We start from the raw sequence: 17713 nt of genomic DNA on the forward strand, positions 1-17713 counted from the left end.
CCACCACCACCACTACCACCACCACCACCGCCATCCGACCCTGACCACAGCGTAGCGCAGCCCTGGAGTGCAGCGACCCAGACCCTCCATCCGCAGCGCCCCCCCAGCTGTCCACCAGTGGAGAGGGAGGCGGCGTCCAGTCGCTGCGACCTGCGCCTCAGCACAACGACACAAACGGCTAACTTGGGCGTCGGGCAGAGCCAAGTTCGTTGAACCTGCAAACCCTCTCGATCCACTCGCTCGCTCGCTGCCTGTTCCGCTCCCTCACCTCACCTCAACTTCAACCCTCACTCCTTTCGCAAAACTGCCAGCGCCGACGCCCGCCTTCCCCCGGCTCCGCGACCCCGACTGCCAATTGCCAGCTCCGCCCGGCGGAAACATTCCTGTGTCCTCCGGAGGGTGCCATCGCCCGGACACTGGACACCTTTTCCCTCTTTCCCCCCCGTTCTGCTGGCCAGGGCCTGCGACTCCGCTCCCGCGCTTCCCCCCCCCTCGATCGCCCACCCGAGCGTACGAAGTGAGCCGGAACGATAATACCCTTGGGCTTGGGCAGGGACCACGACACGGCCTTGGCCTCTTCGTTGCTACTGTCGCCGCTGCCGCTGCCGCTGCCGCCGCCGGCCGACGACGAAGAAGCGCTGCATAACGACTGCCGCGTCCGCCACGCTCGCTTGGCATCGTCCGTCTCCCTCCTTGTCGTTGTACCTCGTCGTCGCCGCCGTCGCCGCCACGTCCTGCGAAGCCACGCTCGCTTGGCGTCGCTGCGGTCCTCGTCGAACATCGCTTCTCCCACGAGTTTTGCCGCACTCCACAGGCACGCTCAGATCGAGCACGTCGACACCGACGGCGGCGCTTCCCCGTCGAACGTCGACTGTCCGGCCATCCGGTTAGCCGCGATTTTGGGCTCTTGACTGCTGGCGGCCCTCGAGGCTTGGCTACGGTTCGTTGCAACGCCCCTCCCCGCCCCCTTTGGCTCGCTGGCCTCCCGTTGCCGTTGCTTGGTGTTCAACACCACTAGGCCCGCGCCACATCTGCCTTCGCGTGAGCACAGTGTCCGGCTGACTGGAGCGCCTCACAGCCCTCACAATGTCGGATTATCCCTATGATCCTCGAGCGGCTCCGCAGCGCCCACGCGGCTACCCCGAAGCGAACAACCACCAGCGAGATGCCGCCTTCTCCAACATCTTCGGCGCTGCTCCTCCGCCCGGCCGATCCCAGACCATGACCTCGTCGAGCGCGTACCCGGGCATGATGGACCCGGGCAGGACCCAGACCATGTCGTCGATGGGCGGCCCGGGCCAGCATCGCCCGCCGCCTCCCCGAGCGCCGCCGCAAGGCCCGCCGCAGGGCTACCATGGTTACAGCGATCGCGATCCCATGGCGGGAAGGAGTCGGCCGGCAGACCCCAACGGCTACTATCCTTCTCAGCGCTCGGCATCCGGGGGACAGGTGCCTTCTCCACAGGCGCAGTACATGCAACAACAGCAGCAGCAACACCCGCAGGCCCGGCGTCCCTACACGGGCGCCGGCAACCCGCCGCCGCGATTTGAGTCTCGCGGCCCGCCTCCGCAGGCTGCCGGGGCCAGATATCAGCAGCAGCCACAACAGCAGAGGCCGTACCCCGGGGGGCCTGGTCCTGCGCCGGCCTTGAACAGCGATCCGTATCGCTCGCAGTCTCTCGCCTCCGCGCCGCGCCCGCAAATGTATCACCCACCCCCGAGCTCGTATCAGCAGCAGTCTCCCGCGAATCACTTCCGACATGCGCAGTACAGTCATCAAAACTCGGCCAGGACCACGGCCCAGGGCAGGGTGGTCCCAGAGCGGCACGAGGACCGCTCCATGTCCATGACGGGTGGCTATCACCCGCAGGACAGGGACGCCCATCAGACGATGAGCGGCCGCGTCATTCCGAATCGGCGGGCTCCCGCCGAGCTCCCAGTGTCCAACGGCTACCCGGCGCAGAATGGGTATCCGAGCGCGCCTGGCTCGCAGACGCGTACGACGAGCATGTCGTCGTCCACCGCCGGCCCCAACCACTCCAGGACCATGTCGATGGCATCGAGCATCGCACCAACGATAACACCATCCGAGTCGGATTCCTCCACCCTCGTTCAGCGCCCGTCCCGGAGCAAGTCCGTCGAGAGCGACCGCCCTGCCACTGCCACAAAGATTCGCCCGCCTCTCGTATACCCGGCACTCCTCTCCAGAGTCGCAGAGTGCTTCCGAAGAAAGATCATCATCGGCGACCGAACGAAGAACGAGCTTACATACAAGAATGCCTTTAGCGGCTCTGAGGCCGTTGATGTCCTGTCGTACATCATCAGGACGACGGACCGAAACCTGGCGCTGCTGCTGGGCCGAGCCCTCGACGCGCAAAAATTCTTCCACGATGTGACGTACGAGCACCGGCTGCGAGACTCGCAGTCAGAAATGTACCAGCTCAGGGAGACATTGATGGACGAGCCTGATGACAAGTCTCCCGTCAACGGCGTCTTCGTGCTGCTCTCAGAGTGCTACTCCCCGACCTGCACGCGCGACCAGCTCTGCTACTCCATCGCCTGCCCGCGGCGCCTGGAGCAGGTATCCAGGCTCAACCTCAAGATGGGCCCCGGCCTGCGCAAGGAAGACTCGGCCAACGTCAACGACGACGAGGTCGACCAGACGGACGAGCAGAAGCTCTGGATCAACTCGGTGCCAAAGGAGATTGCCGACGCCGTCACCGAGCGGGAGAAGAAGAGGCAAGAAGTCATTTCGGAGATTTGCTACACCGAGAGAGACTTCGTCAAGGACCTCGAGTATCTTCGCGACTTTTGGATCCTGCCTCTGCGGTCCAAGGCGTCGCCGATCCCCCTTCAACGGCGCGAGAGGGTCGTCAAGAACATCTTCAGCAACATTGTCGACCACCCCAGCATCCACACCGTCAGCTCGCGGTTCGCAACGTCGTTGACGGGCCGCCAGCAAAAGGACCCCATCGTCCACAACATTGGCGACATCTTCCTCGAGTTCGTGCCGCAGTTCGAGCCTTTCATCTACTACGGCTCGAGGCAGTTGGAGGGCAAGTTCGAGTTTGAGAACGAGCGGTCTAGCAACCCGCAGTTCGCCAAGTTCGTCGACGAGATTGAGCGGCGCAAGGAGTCGAGGAAGCTGGAGCTCAACGGCTACCTCACCAAGCCCACCACCCGTCTCGCCCGTTACCCGCTGCTGCTTGAGAACGTGCTCAAGTACACCGAGGGCGACAATCCCGACAAGGAGGATATCCCCAAGGTGCTGACGGTGATTCGAGACCTGCTCGGCCGGGTCAACGCCGAGTCTGGCAAGGCCGAGAACAGGTTCAACCTGAGGCGCCTGCATGAACAGCTGCGGTTCCGGCCTAACGAGCGGGTCGATCTCAAGCTCACCGAGGAGGGCCGCGAGCTCGTCTTCAAGAGCCAGCTCAAGAAGTCGCCCACGGATCCGACGGAAATCACAGCTTTCCTCTTCGACCACGCCGTCCTCCTCGTGCGCATCAAGCAGACCGGCAAGACTGAAGAGATCAAGGCGTACCGCCGGCCCATCCCCCTCGAACTCCTCTCTATCCGAGAAATGGACGAAGTCATCCCCATCCAGGGTATCAAGCGGTCGTCGTCCAGCCTGATTCCCTCCATCCGGACGAACACGAGCGACGCCAAGAAGGGAGAAGGATGGCCGATCACGTTCCGCCATCTGGGCAAGGCCGGCTATGAGCTGATGCTCTTCGCCGCCAACCAAGCCGCGCGCAAGAAGTGGCTCGAGTTCATCGACAACGCGCAGCAGCGTCTCCGTTCTCGCGCCGACTTTTTCAACACAACCGTCATCTCCAGCAACTTTTTCGTTGGCACCAACCAGATCAACTGTGTCACGCCGTTCGGTTAGCATTCCCCCTGGACGAATGCGACTATGACATGCATGTTTCGTTGTACTGACCTTTTCTACAGATGGCGGGCGCAAGCTTCTCTTTGGCACCGACAACGGCATCTATCTCGCGGATCGCAAGAACCGAGAGCAGGTCCCGAGGAGAGTGCTGGAGACCACAAACGTCACGCAGATCGACATCCTGGAAGAGTACCAGCTGCTGCTCGTGCTGTCGAACAAGACGCTGCAGTCGTACTCGTTGTCAGCGCTGAACCCAGACGAGCCGGCCCTCGCCAAGCGGCCGAAGAAGATCCAGAACCATTGCAGCTTCTTCAAGACGGGCATCTGCCTGGGCAGGCACCTCGTCTGCTGCGTCAAGTCGTCTGCGCTGTCGACCACCATCAAGGTGTTTGAGCCCAACGACGCCATGACCAAGGCGAAGAAGCAGAAGGGTCTGGGCAAGTTCATGGCCGGCGGCCAGGACGAGCTGCGGCCGTTCAAGGAGTTTTACATCCCTACAGAGTCCTCTTCCGTGCACTTCCTCAAGTCTAAGCTCTGCGTCGCGTGCGCGAGAGGCTTCGAGGTTGTCTCGCTGGAGACGCTGGAGACGCAGTCGCTCCTGGACCAGGCAGACACGTCGCTCGACTTTGTAGCGCGGAAGGAGGGCGTCCGGCCGATCCACATAGAACGTCTCAACGGCGAGTTCCTCCTCAACTACTCCGAGTTTTCGTTCTTCGTGAACAGGAACGGCTGGCGAGCCCGGCCGGAATGGCGCATCGACTGGGAGGGCACGCCCCAGAGCTTCGCCCTCAGCTACCCCTGGATCCTGGCCTTTGAGCCCAACTTTATCGAGCTGCGCAACATTGAGAACGGCGCGGTGCATATCGTGCCCCATAAGAACATTCGCATGCTTCACAGCAGCACCCATGAGGTTAGTCCAGAGACGCGATTGATTGCGCCCCTACCCCCGACATCAACGTGGCGCTGACCCTCTGTAGATTTTGTTTGCATACGAGGACGAGCGAGGAGAAGACGTCGTCGAGGCCATTGACTTTTGGAAGAACACGCGCAAGTCGGAACTGCTCCCCGGCTCCATCTCGTCTCCCCAGCTCAGCAATCCGTCATCGCCACGGTAGCCACACATCCTCTGCGTTTAGGCCACACTGAATAGACTAGAAGTTCCCTGTCTTGCCAGGAATATCCTTTGCTGCATGGCCATGGCATATTCGCGTTGCGCCTCGATGTTTTTAACGCCCCTGTTTGCCCTCCGCGGCTCAAGCCACCTCTCATATCCGGCACCGAGGAGGGCTTCCCAGCAGTTTCATACGGCTAGCGATCTTTGCAGCGAGGAGAGAGAGACACACAGACCGGCTGTCTCGAGAATGCATTTCGGCATTCTACTGGACAGGGGGCGAGAGAGATGATGGGCCGGCCTGGCGAAGCGGGCGTGTCCCCTACGTTGGCGGCACGCAGCGGCTGCGAAGCAGGCGATAGGGGAGAGCTTGGTCCGCGCGCGCGCCCTTTTTTCTATTTTTGTGTTCTTCTTTTCCTTAACCCCCTTCTCGTCTTCCGACAAACTTGATACTCCTTTCGAGCCTGTGGCGGGGGTGGTCTTAATATTCTTGGTTTTGTCTTGTTTGGGCTCCTCCCCGCGTGGGGGTGTTTGTGTTGGGGGGGACCAGGAGGGGACGACGACGACGCAAACGCCGAGGCGTATGCGTGCAATGCACGACGAATGGATGGACGCGCGGGCCAGGGAGTCGGTGGGAACGGCAGGAAAGCGGATTGACGACGACGAAGAGGTTGCGTGAGGCGCAGCAGGAGAGACAGAGGGGTAGAGAACCTGAGAGAGGTGTCTTGTACGCTGGAAGATGGCAGGCAGGAGGGTGACGGCAGAGAGAGAGAGTGTGAGATGCCGAGCAGGAAGGAGGGGAGGGGAGGGAAGCGTGGTTTTAGGGAATTAGCGAAATGTGTGATAACGTTGAAATCATTGCGAAAGGCAAATGGCCTGGCATTTCTTGAAGTTTGTGTGAGTGGGCGGGCGGGCGGGGTGAAGAGTGCGTGTGGGTGAATAAGAAGCCGCTGAGGAGGGGAGAAGGAAGGATCTCGTTTCGGGGGTCTGGTGACAGACGCTGGCTGGCTGTTGATGCTGAGAGCGGCCGGTAGGGGACGGATGGATGGATGGATGGCAGAAGGAGGGAAGGGGGGTAGGGGAGGCGAGGTGGTGGACGGTAATTTGCAAGTAAATCGACTTCGAAAGCTACCAACTTGGGCCTGGTGCCACATATATACACATATATCATGTCCCATGTATCATGGCCCTGTGACTTCTCCCGGTGAGATTCTCTCGTAGTGGCGACATGGCGCAAGACCCGAGGACAAGACTTCATGCGAGTTGATATTACAAAGTATAACTAACAGGAAGAAGGATAGTAGTTATGCGCGCCCGGCAGCTCCCTTCACGGCCTCCTGCCCCCGAAGCCGCCTGACGTGCGAATCTCGGCGTACGCCCTCTCCGTCCTGACAAAGGCATCGACGACGCGCCCGCCCACGACGTCGACGACGCCCCATCGCTGCTCCCTGTTGGGGCGGGGTCCCGTGCGGCCCTGCCACAGACCCATCTCGTCGAGAAGGACTTCTACTACGGTGACGTACTCGACGCTGCTGCTTCCAGCCTGTTGCTGGTGGTGCTGCTGATTGTCGGGACGGTCGTCGCCGTTGCCGGTGTTGCTCCCGCCGCCATACACGACGTCGGCGTCGGCGCGCGTGCGGGGCATGGGCGTGCAGAGGAGGTGCGTGTCGAGCATCTGGCTGAAGATAAGTCCAAAGGAGGGCTTGTTGCGACGGGTAGCGGCGCGAGGGGCACGGTAGGCGGGCAGCGGGATGGTCGGCGGGTTGAAGACGGAGCGGAGGGTCGGGTCGAGCGCCCGGGTGGTGACGGCGGCACCACCGGGACCATCGCCGGAGGCAGGAGCAGCAGAACCAGTTCCTGGTTCGTGCCGGCCGTCGTGGGCTGATGAGGATGTCGAGTTGAGAAGCATGAACAGCGGCTGCGAGAGAAGGCTGCGCGAGAGGTAGCGCGCCTGCGAGGCGAGCAGCTGCAGGGACGAGTGAGCGGCCGACTTTTCGCGGTGGGCGAACAGCGAAGTGAGGAGCGTCGAGAAGTGTGTGACGAGGACGATGCTGGGACCGTCCGCGCCAGCGCCGAGAGCCGTCGCCGCCGTCGTTGCCGCCGTCGGTCCTCGTGCTCCCGCCTCCTGTCCGGTACCTGTTGAAGCCTCTGGTCGTGGTACTGCTGGGGCCGGGGACGGCGTCAGGCCCTCGTCCTCGCTGTCCTGAATTTCCAACGACGGCGGTGGCGACGCCTTTGTCTTGTCATCCTCCCCGATACCGACCTCCTGCCGTCGTTGCTCCTCCATGTCACCTCCTCGTCCAGTTCCCGGAGACTCGGGTGGCGGTGTCGCTGTCTCTGCCGGACGATCCAGCTCTGCGAGAACCTCCCACAGCCCGTCGACATCAAACACACACGACAACATCACCCTATCCAGGCACGCGCGCACAGCAGCCGCATCTTCACCTTGCGCAACATCTACTCCCTCAGCGCCTCCGGATACGGCCGCCGCAGCTTCCCTCCTCGCGCGCAGCTCCGCGCCGATGCCGTCCCTCAATGCCCGCAGCACCACGCCCGCCGGCCGGGGCGTCACCACCAGCGCCGTCTCAGTCTCATGCGCAAGCAGCATCCTCACCACCACCTGTAGGCAGAACTGCCCTCAAGACGTCAGCCATCTCCTGTTTCCCCATCGACAAAGCAATATTTAGGAGTCGAGTGAGGGAGCGAGATACACTCGCGCACTGAGAGGATGCAAGCACGCAGAAGGACAGGCTCAAAGACGTGACATGAACAAGGACAAACATACCGTGAGGCCAAACCCATCCTCATCCTCGCAGCTCACGCCCACGACGCTCCCCCTCTCCAGGCCTCCAGCCCCCAGGAGTGCCTCGTCATCCACCTCCGCGCACCCCACGCCGCAAGGCCCCAGCGCGCGCGCCGCGTTTCTGCGCGCCAGCTCCCCCGCCGCGAGCACCGATGCGGGCACCGGGTCGAGGGGGAAGTGCGAGCTCGCCTGCGAGGCCTGCGGCGCCCCGTCATCGCCGCCGCCGCCGCCGCCGTCACGGTCCATGGCTGCTGGGTAGGCCGGGTTGTTGCCCGGGATGCCGGGCTGCGTCTGTAATTGTTGCGCTGTCTCACGACTCAAGAGCGTGGTGGGTGTAGATTGTGGGCAGCCCCCGTGAACGGAAAGCGTCGAGGTCACTGAGAGGGAGAGAGGTCCATCGTCCGCGAGCCCCGTTTCCATTCGGCTTCTTGGCTTGGGCGGGTTGGTGCTATGGCGTGCATCTTCACGCTTGTGTCAAGGTGGTGATGTGGTCGTGTCGGGGTGACGTTAAGTCTTCAGCAGCCAAGTTAATAACCCAGGCCCACCAGGGCACCTCAGGCTGGCAGGCACGACAGCCACTGCTGCCTTCCCTCCACGGCTCACGAAAGGAGTCATTTTCATCACGGCATTCATCACCATCGCTAACATCTAGCTTCGCCCAAGTGCCGCAGCTCCAAAATGGAATGACCAAAGTGTTATTCGTAGCAATCTGCCTAGGGATTCTCCGGCGTATGACCTGCCCTCGTAGCCCTGACCCCTGCGCCAATGTAAAAGAATACTCCATCACACTGTTTGAAAGTATTGAACAAGAAACCACATCGCCAGCATCCTCTGGCCGGCTCGGCCGTCTCTATCCCGCCCTCGGGTGTCGCAGCCCTGCCGCGCCCCGGCTCTGAGCTGCTCATGAGCTCCCCGACGGCGACCTTCCGTGGCGGAACAAGCATCGCCGTTTCGCTCGCCATTGCGCAGCGACACGGATTCAGTCACCACCGCTAGTACGATAAATGGCCCTAGGTACCGTCGGCCTCTCTGCCTACGTGGCCGCCCCCGGCACCGAGCCATGGTCAATGTTCTTCGGCCGTCGCCCTCCCTTCAGGCTCTTCATCCTGCCCAGGATGCCAGTCGGCTTGATCGGGGGCGCCTCCTCGCTCATTGTGGCGTCCGTCGTCGCCCGCCGCTCCAGCGGTCCGCCCGATGATCCTCGACGCGGTACCGGGGGCGGAGGGCTGGTGGGCGACAGCGTGCCGTCCCGGGGCTTGACGCTGAGCGTCTCCTCGCCTTTGCTGAACTCGGCGAAGAAGGGGTTATTGTCGGACCCCACGCTGGTGCCCGTTGCCATCCCATCCGGGGACCGCTTGCCATAGGCGCCGTCGGGGTTCGTCAGCCGGCCGGACGGCGTAATGTCGCGCGGCCCCCTGTTGATGTGCCGGATACGCTGGGCTAGCGACTTCTTGCGCTGGATGCCCACCTCGAAGCTCTCCTGCGCCTGCTCCGCCTGTCTCCGCGCGATTGCTGCCCTCGCCGCCGGCGTGCCCTCGAGGAACGTCGACGTGCCCAGGCCGACGCTCTCGTCACCATGAACGACCGACCCACGGGCAATCGGGTCGAAGATTGCCGTCTCTCTGCTGGCAGGTGACGGGTAGTTGTAGCCATTTTTATTCTTGGCACCGCCGGCGTAGTCGCGGAATGCTTCGTCCGTGGCGTTACCCATGAACACGGCGTGGTCGGGGTTCGCGTTAAGAGGCCCTGCACCGCCGAGCGAGTTGTTGAGAGAGTCCTTGGGAAACGCGTGCATGGGCGCTCGTCGGCTGCTCTTGCGATTTCGATGGGGGTTCAGCGCGTCAAAGGGGCCGTCGTGGTGGAAAACTGTACGCGGTCAGTAAGAGGCATCGGCGGCGGGCGGTAGGGTGGCGACATACGGCCCGTCCCATATATGCTTGTGGCATCCAGCTGGTCGATGATGTCGAGGCGACGGCTCGGGCGACCCGACCGGGTCCTGTCCTTACCCTCGCGCGTTTCCTTGCCGTCCTTGCCATCGCGGCCTTCCTTGGCCTCGCGGGAATCCTGGCCCTCGCGACCCTCGCGGCCAGACGACCGCCCTTCGCGCTCGCGGCGTTGCTTGTCGCGCAGTCTCTTTGCTTCAATCATCTTCATCTCCTCGGCCGTCAGGGAGTTGATGACGGACGACTCCGAGTTTCGACGAGGACGACGCTGGGGCTTGCGCTGGGGGGATTCGCCGGGCGGTCGTGCAGCGCCGGCGGGCGGCGGCTTTCGGGCTCTCAATGCTTCCTCTTGGGATCGCGTGGGACGATGGTTGCCGTTGGACGGCGGCTGGCTCTCGCCTCGTTCAGTTGCAGGCTGGCGGTCCATGGGCTGACGTGTTGCGGCGGGAGCGGCGGGGGCGGCGGTCTTGTCGTCGAGCGTCAACGAGTCCTATTTACCAAGCGAGTTAGCTCACATGCGCTGTCCCGGTTGCGTTCCAGTCGGCATGTGGCGCGGCGACGCCAGGAGCGCAATGACGTCTTTGGACGCAAACATGTCCGAGCGACCAACGGTGGGGAGGGCACGCACGAAAATATCCTCGGCGGACAATGACTTGGTTTCGGAACGACTGGACATGGCCCCGGGTGACTTGAGCGGGGGTTGAGCCTGGTCGAGAAAGGGGTTTCGCGACAGCGGCCGGCGAGGGGGGTCGTCGAACGGAGAGGCTGGCGAGGCGAAGGCGGCTTCGATGCTCGACGGGGAGGCTGCGCGGTTGCGGAAGGGGTTGTTCGAGGAGAGGTTGATGGACAGGCCGGCGGAGGAGGACTGTGCGCCGGACGGGTGTTGCTGCCCTGCTTCACGCGACGAGGTTAGCCGGCGGCCGAGTGCATTTACGCATACGCAAGCGGGTATCCGTGCAGAAGCAGAGGACATGAAACACGACAATCCCGCCCACATGACACAACAGAGACGGCAGCTAGATGAGTGGACCGCAGGCAATGCTTGCAACGCTTGCAACGCTGCTTGCAACGCCGGCCCTGGGCGGCACTTCTGTCCGACGGCATTGGCCGGGCTGCCTGGGATGCGGCGAGGCGGGCGGCAAGGGCGCCCTTGGCGAGGGAGGCAGGACGCATGCGGTGGGTTGCGGTGCAGAAACTCTGATTGCGTGGAATGAGGGTCAAACAATCGAGGGGCACACGCTTCTCACCTGGCTGGAAGGAGTCCGAGAAGGACATGTCGGCGGCTGTGACGGATGGCGATTGGGCACCAAACGGCGACGAGGAGGGTGACGAGGCGATGGGTGTTTGGTGTCTAGACACCCAGTCGATCGATCGCGACAGCTGTTGCGGTTGGAGGTGCACCGGGCGACGGGGCTCGAGCGAGAGGCGGTAAATTCCTTAGACGCGGGCGCACGAGGCCTAGCGGTGTGTCATACCAAAGGGGGTGGAGGGGAGAAACACAATGCGATGGATGGGCTCTAAGGGCAGTCGGAGCACAACGCAACGCAGCGCAACAGGTGGTGCAGCGGGGCAGGCGTCTACGGCCAGGGCGGGCAGGCTGGCGGCGGCGCCAGCTCCGGGAAAAGGGGGCGCGTTCTCGGTGGATGATTGATAAATGGCCGTTGTTTTGTGTCGATCTGCGGCCGACAAGGAGCAAGCAGCTGGGTTTGTGTTGTGGCCGGGTGCGAGAGCAGGGGCGGCGAGCAAACGTGTGGGAGATTCTGCGGAACCTGAAGAGGCGACTGGGCCGGGCGCGTGCGAGCGTGCCAGCGGCGGACAGGGAGCCGGGTTGGCGATCGGTGTTTGGCTGATGGAGTTTGCTCGGTGGTGGACGGGATGTGCTGTCCCACCACGGCTCCTTTTTTTTCGTTTCGAGGGCGGGCCGCTCTGATTCGGCGGCGTCGTCTCCGTCGCCGAGCGCAACCAGGGACGAAGCTGAAGAGTCGAACGGCCAGCGGCTGCGCGTCGACGGGGGCTGTTGAGGCGATGCCGTCGGGGGACGAGTCGTTGGCTGAGCGAGGTTGAGGAGAGAGGGTTCAGGTACAAAGGGGGGGGAAGAGCGGTTCGACGGGCGAGGCTCAGGGTCTAATACTAGGCCGGCCGGCTGTTAGCAGCTAACAAGACCATGAGCGAATGTGCAGTAGCCGGTGGCAGATGGTATTAGCAGGGCCCTGGCGCAACCCCGGCTGTTGTCGTGTGGTCGTGGATGGGAGGGCCGAACGACGGTTGGGCGAGGGGCTGGCTGGCTGGCGGGCGGGCTGGGTAACTATTGCTGTTCCTGTTTCTGCTGCTTCTGTATGTACCGCTGCTGCTCTTGCTCTATTGCTCCCGCCAGGGATGGGGGATGATGAGGGGGATGGGGGCTTCGGGATTGGGATGGACGGTGGAGCCAACCGACCTGGAATACTGGCCCCGTCCAGCGCGAACACAACCGTGGCTGCCGGGGTGCTGCTGGGGCGGACGGGCTGCTCGAGTGCCTGGGCTTCGACGGCGCGCGCCACGCAGTCTAGAAAGGGGTTGGCGGCAACGGCAGGGCACGTTGGGGTCAGTTCCTAGCCGCGATGATGGAGGAGCTCGGACGGAGCGGTCGCTCGATCAGATGCTACGAGATGCTCGCGAGAGACGGCGGCGGTGTGGTCAGGTGGTCTTGGCCGACGTCGCTCGACGGCCCTGTGCGAGGGCGGGGGGCTTGCTGCGGCGGGCAGGGGTGGTTGAATACGAAAGGGGGAGCGCCGATCGATTGGCGTGCGTGGTGCCGCGGAAGCGTGCGGGTGATGCAGGCGAGACAGGGCGGGTTGCTGCGACTAAGCTGTGTGTGTGTGTGCGCGTGTGAATGTGAGTAAAGAATTGATGCCCTGGTAAGGTTGCGCGCGCGCGTGCGTGCTGCGAAGCGACGTGATGCGATGCGATGTGATGCGATGCGGATGCGGATGCGGGCGGCGATGGTAGCAGTGGTGGTGGTGGTGACGAAGCAATGGGAAGGGGGAGTGACATGGATGGACGAGATGAACGTCAGGGTGCTCGGTAGCCCCCGCGGCGTTTGTTGGGCCAGGGCACAAGCCATCCATGCGGGTGAAGCTATAGGACGAAGTACCTGCGGCGGCGGTGAGGGCCAGCGGGTTGCTCAGGCACGCTGGCCACCTCAGTAAGGTACCTACCAACGGGGCCCTGGAAGCAGGAGCCCTGGAGCAACCTATGGAAACCGCTGCGCTGCACGCACAGGCGACTTGAGGCCCAGCGCCAGAACGGGAACACGCGAGGGCAGCCGCCTCGAAAAGCAATGCCGTCAGGGCAGCCGATGGCAGGTGCCAACATGGCCGGGTTAATTTGTGCTCATTTACGAAACCTACTGGTACGAAGTGCCATTTGAGATGCGGCCAGGTGCGAGAGTCTGGGGGTGTGATTCCCTGCCATGGATGCCGTGGATCCTCCGTCCATCATCCATCATCCATCCACTCCCTCGTGGCCGCCGACTTGAGCCCAGGACGAAAGGAAGCAAACCGCGAGATGCGCGGCAGGCACTCTTGCTGTTTCCCGCATCAACCACGAAGCGTGTTGATGGAGCTTCTTCTGCGATATTACCTTGCAATCACACATCTTCTTAGTGCCCCGTCGGCCTCTTCCCTCACCCAGCAAGTACTTACGGGCTGCCCCTGCCTCCCCGACAGATGACGTCGCCAGGGCAGGACCGACAGAGCGCCGCTCCTGCCCCTTGGAACAATTATTCAAAAACTTCACATCTCACATCGCGGGCCAACGGCTTCATCGCATTTCGCATCTCGCATCTCGGGATGCCGCGCGGCCAACAGTCCCTCTACGCACGCAGCTCTCGCACGAGCCGTCCATTCGGCCAGCGAACGACGACGTCGGGCTGCCCGCCCCCTTGCCCGCCAACCCACCGGATCTCCAGTGACGCTCACCTTGCAGCTGGCGCCACCACGGACCCCGAGGGACGGACCCCTGGAGCGTGGCCCCGCAACCCCTGAACCAAGAAAGCTAAAAACCGGGGGGCCACTTTGACTTCCGTGAATCGATGCCACCCGTTCGTCGTCCAAGCCCAGGCCCAGGCCAGGCGCGGCGCGAGGAGCTCCACCGCGGCCCTCTGTGGACGACGCCGCCAGGCAAACTAATCACCAGCCGGCCCTCTTTTCGCCCACCAATTCCTCGTGAACCTTGAGTGCTTTACGCACGAGGTCGAGAGGAATGTCGGCCGCGGCCGCGGCCGTATCGCGTCAGGCCATGGCGCCGCGCGTGCTCAACCTTATCCAGACTTGCCAGAGCCGAGTCCGTATACTCGTACCCTTGGACCTGAGGCTGCAGGAGCGAGGCTTGCCGGCCGCCGACGAGGACAGGACCATTCCTGCCACGACCAAAAAAGTTGCCATTTAATGCCTGCGAGTACTAACCCGTAGTGCGGACGGCTTTGTTCAAGGCTAAATGTGCGGTCCACGGTCAAGGTCCGTCGGCCAGGGTCCTGCTCCAGGTACGGGGTCCAAACCCCTTGTCCCGGCCATCTATGTAATTACAAGCTCACGGTCTGGGCTTCACCAACCGGGGCTGGACCCGTTGCTGCAGTGGCCCGGCAACACGGCGCTAACCATGAGCCAAAGTCGCGGACGACGCCCGTCTCGACCTCACACGCTGCTTACTGAGTCGACGAAGAGGCCGGCTGATACGAGCCTCGTCGTCTGCTAGATGCAATACTCGGTACAATGGCACGGCGTAATCACCACGGGAGATGCAGCGGCGTCGACAGACCCTTGCCAAGCACCACTTCGGCCGTTCCAATGTCGCCTGTCATTTCATCTGGTCAGTATTGTGCCCGTATCACGGCCCGGCCACGGGTTAAACTCACGGGGTCCCCGGGGGGCCCAGTACTCGCCCGACTTGGACATGTCGAGTCCGTCGGCCCACTCGACCAAGCTCTTGGCCGCCTCGTCCGGAGTGACGGCTATGACGGAGACGTTGGTCAACACAAGGGTACGTGCATAGGCAAGCAAAAGCAGACGTACCTCCGCCGTCGTCCCAGTACTTGTCGAAGCCGACGCCGGCTGTCATCTCGGTGCGCATGAAGCCCGGGTGCACGATGCTCACGACGACGCCCTTGTCCTTGAGGTCGAGGCTCAGCAGCTTGCCGACCATGTTGAGTGCGGCTTTGCTCGCGTGGTGGGCGTAGTTGCCGCCGCCCTCCTTCTCGTGGCGCAGGGCGATGCTACCGGACTCGGAGGAGACGAGGACGACGCGCGAGCCGCTGGCGAGGAGGCCGGCGTGGACGAGGCGGTGGACGAGGAAGACGGGGGCGATGGAGCTGGTGGTGTACATGCGCTGCTCCTCATCCCAACTGGGGCCCTTTTCCGCGGTGAGATCCTCGGTGGTGAAGTGGCCGGCCGTGATGATCTGCACACTCGGCTCGTCAGCGCCGCTCACATGAGGGGACAGGTCGACATACCACAGTGGACAGCGGCGGCGAGGTGTGCGGGTCCTTGAGGAGCTTGACGAGCCTGTCACCGGCGTCCTGGTTCATGAGGTCGATGCCCGGGAGCCACTTGACGGGGACAGGGAAGCCGCTGGGGATGATGTTGGAGCGGGTGGTGCCGAAGACGGTGGTGCCAGCACGGGCGACATATTGCCGGACGAGGCTGGCGCCGAGGCCGCGCGTGGCGCCGACGATGAGGACCGTGGATGTAGACATTGGTGGGCGATGAGAGACGTAGGTGCGGATGCGGATGGATATGTGAGGTGAGGCGAGCGCAACGCGTCGGTGATGTAATTGAGTGAGACGTCTCTGGTATCAAAACTTACCAAGCTGCCTAATGGCAGTTGAGGTCGGCGGGGGCGGGGTCGACGGTTGAGGTTGCAATCACGTCACAGCAGTGCAGCGCTCGCTCGGCCGAGCGCAAGGCCAAACCTTGGGCGCTGCTTACGTGTCTGATGCTTGCATCTGCCGGTACGCCACTGACTGGCCGCGAAAAGTAAAGGCCGTGATCAGCCGCAAGGCATAGGGCTGAAGGTCCAGCAGGCTTCTGTCATGGTCGTTGTCAAGACCTGCCGTCTTGGGCATCACCGGTGGCTGCAGGTTCTGGTGTCTCCCATCCGGGGGATGAACATGCGGAGGGGCTCTCCCCGTGAAGGGGTTCACCGCACGTCTTTTAAACACGCCGGCAACGATGCAACCAGAGAGCCTTGGCCCCTTGACGCCTCTGCCGGGGCGTATTCAGTCGTATCTCTCTTCACGATACCCGTTCCAGCCATGCACGCACAGGAGCCCCTGCAAGTCCGCGCGCATCAAGTGTTTCCCCCGGCAGGGCAGCCCGTCCACCCGCCCAATCACGGCCCCGCTTCGGCGCGCCGGCGAGCCCAATCCGGCACTGGACCTCACAGCGGCACACCTCACTACCCGGGTCCCCTGGAGCCGCGACGATTGTGACTCTTTCCCCGATGCGCCGGCATCCACATTTGACCTCACGTTGCCTCACTACGCCTCGCGCCGCCTCGCGTGATCTTCGCTGTTCAGCCTGGGGCTCAAGCTGGGGCGCGCGTGCCGGCTCGCTCTTGTGCTGAGATATATCCTGCGTGCAGTCCGCCTCCTGGCTGGCGCGGGTGCGCTTCTAACGGTCCTCTTTCATCGTCGTCGTCTGTCCCGTCGTCTTTGCCGGGAAGCATCACCGTCCGGCTTCACCAACTCTTCCACGCGCTCACTCACTCACTCACTCACCCACCGGCACCATCCTGAGCTGCTCACCTCTCACATCTCGAGACAGCATAATCATCACAACAACCGCCATGATGTCTCCCAAGCACCAGCACCAGCACCAGCACCAGCGCCAGCGCTCTCACCCCCAGGCGCACCCTTCCCAGGCCCAGGCCCAGGCCCAGCCGCCCATCTCCGCCATCCACGCCGACCCGTCCCTCTTCCCGCCCTCCGCCTTCGTCGCCTCCTTCCACGCCTCGCAGAACCTCATGATCTCGTGCGGCTGCGTGCCCGTCGACCCGCCCCGCCGCAAGGTCGCCATCCTGCACGACCCGCGCACGGGCATCACCCAGCTGCCCAAGGGCCGCAAGAACATTGGCGAGGACGTCGCCGACGCCGCCATCCGCGAGACCCGCGAGGAGACGGGCGTGCTGGGGTTCCGCCTCTTGCCGCTGCGCGTGGCGACGCGCGCGACGCCTACCGCGGAGATGCTGGATGTGCACTTTGGGACGGTGACGCCGAGTGCGGCGGCGGCGGCGAGGGCGGAGGCGGAGGCTGCTGCCGGGGGAGCACTGCCAGTGGCATCAGCACCAGCAGCAGCGGCAGAAGTTGTCGTCACCACCACCGCCACCACCACCAACGGCAGCAGCAACGGCAATGACAAAGGCGACGGCGAGGATGGTGACGACGACGACGACGACGCGCAGTGGCACAACCTCGAAGACGTCACCTCCTGGCAGCCCAACACCGAGCCCATCGCCATCACCACCATGCGCTGCCGCAGCACCCTCGCCCTCAAGCTCGTCATCTGGTACGTCGCCGAGGGCGACTCCACGGCCGAGTCCCGCGGCGACGAGACGCGCGAGGCCTGGGAGGCGCACTACCTCCTCGAGTGGGTCGACGCCCGCGACGCCCCCGCCCGCATGACGTTTGACGCCGACGCCAGCGTCGTGGCCAAGGCCCTCGACGACATGCGCCGCTCCGGCTACGACATCTGAACCCTGAGGCGGACTTTGAACCCCTTTCGTCCTAGAATCCCCCACCGTCGTCCTTCTCCTTCTCCTCCTCTTCCCCCCTGTCTCTTCCGCTTGGCCACGATGGCCCCGGATGCTCGGGACTTGGCTCTGCGCCAAAGGCTGGCTGCTTTACGCTACGCTGGGCTGAGGGTGGCTTGGGCAAGGGTCAAGAGAGGAGCGGATAAGGGGTTACTGTGAGTGTGAGTGCTTGTGTGGTTG

At 63.3% G+C, this 17713-nt stretch overlaps 5 protein-coding genes across 5 annotated transcripts; 2 read left to right on the plus strand and 3 right to left on the minus strand.

The window, feature by feature from the left end:
- Positions 1 to 1086: 1086 nt before the first annotated feature.
- On the plus strand, positions 1087 to 5006 carry PLICBS_001562 (RHO1 GDP-GTP exchange protein 2; the record flags this gene model as incomplete). The annotated part of the gene is made up of 3 exons (XM_018317353.2): positions 1087 to 3886; positions 3954 to 4801; positions 4869 to 5006. The coding sequence occupies 3 exons, from the start codon at positions 1087 to 1089 to the stop codon at positions 5004 to 5006; spliced, it is 3786 nt and encodes a 1261-aa protein (XP_018182878.1).
- Positions 5007 to 6329: 1323 nt separating this feature from the next.
- PLICBS_001563 (uncharacterized protein) lies at positions 6330 to 8051 on the minus strand (the record flags this gene model as incomplete). Its single annotated transcript, XM_065599856.1, has 2 exons — positions 6330 to 7634; positions 7788 to 8051. 2 exons carry the CDS (start codon positions 8049 to 8051, stop codon positions 6330 to 6332), a joined length of 1569 nt encoding a protein of 522 aa, XP_065455928.1.
- A 787-nt stretch (positions 8052 to 8838) lies between these two features.
- PLICBS_001564 (uncharacterized protein) lies at positions 8839 to 11023 on the minus strand (the record flags this gene model as incomplete). The annotated part of the gene is made up of 4 exons (XM_065599857.1): positions 8839 to 9671; positions 9725 to 10238; positions 10377 to 10642; positions 10996 to 11023. 4 exons carry the CDS (start codon positions 11021 to 11023, stop codon positions 8839 to 8841), a joined length of 1641 nt encoding a protein of 546 aa, XP_065455929.1.
- Positions 11024 to 14513: 3490 nt separating this feature from the next.
- Positions 14514 to 15479, minus strand: PLICBS_001565 (uncharacterized protein; the record flags this gene model as incomplete). The annotated part of the gene is made up of 4 exons (XM_065599858.1): positions 14514 to 14581; positions 14643 to 14738; positions 14800 to 15184; positions 15237 to 15479. The coding sequence occupies 4 exons, from the start codon at positions 15477 to 15479 to the stop codon at positions 14514 to 14516; spliced, it is 792 nt and encodes a 263-aa protein (XP_065455930.1).
- A 1094-nt stretch (positions 15480 to 16573) lies between these two features.
- PLICBS_001566 (uncharacterized protein) lies at positions 16574 to 17476 on the plus strand (the record flags this gene model as incomplete). The annotated part of the gene is made up of 1 exon (XM_018317351.2): positions 16574 to 17476. The coding sequence occupies one exon, from the start codon at positions 16574 to 16576 to the stop codon at positions 17474 to 17476; it is 903 nt and encodes a 300-aa protein (XP_018182876.2).
- Between the last annotated feature and the right edge of the window lie 237 nt (positions 17477 to 17713).

Source organism: Purpureocillium lilacinum (assembly GCF_023168085.1).
Source record: "Purpureocillium lilacinum CBS 284.36 DNA, scaffold_1, whole genome shotgun sequence".
Taxonomy (NCBI): domain Eukaryota; kingdom Fungi; phylum Ascomycota; class Sordariomycetes; order Hypocreales; family Ophiocordycipitaceae; genus Purpureocillium; species Purpureocillium lilacinum.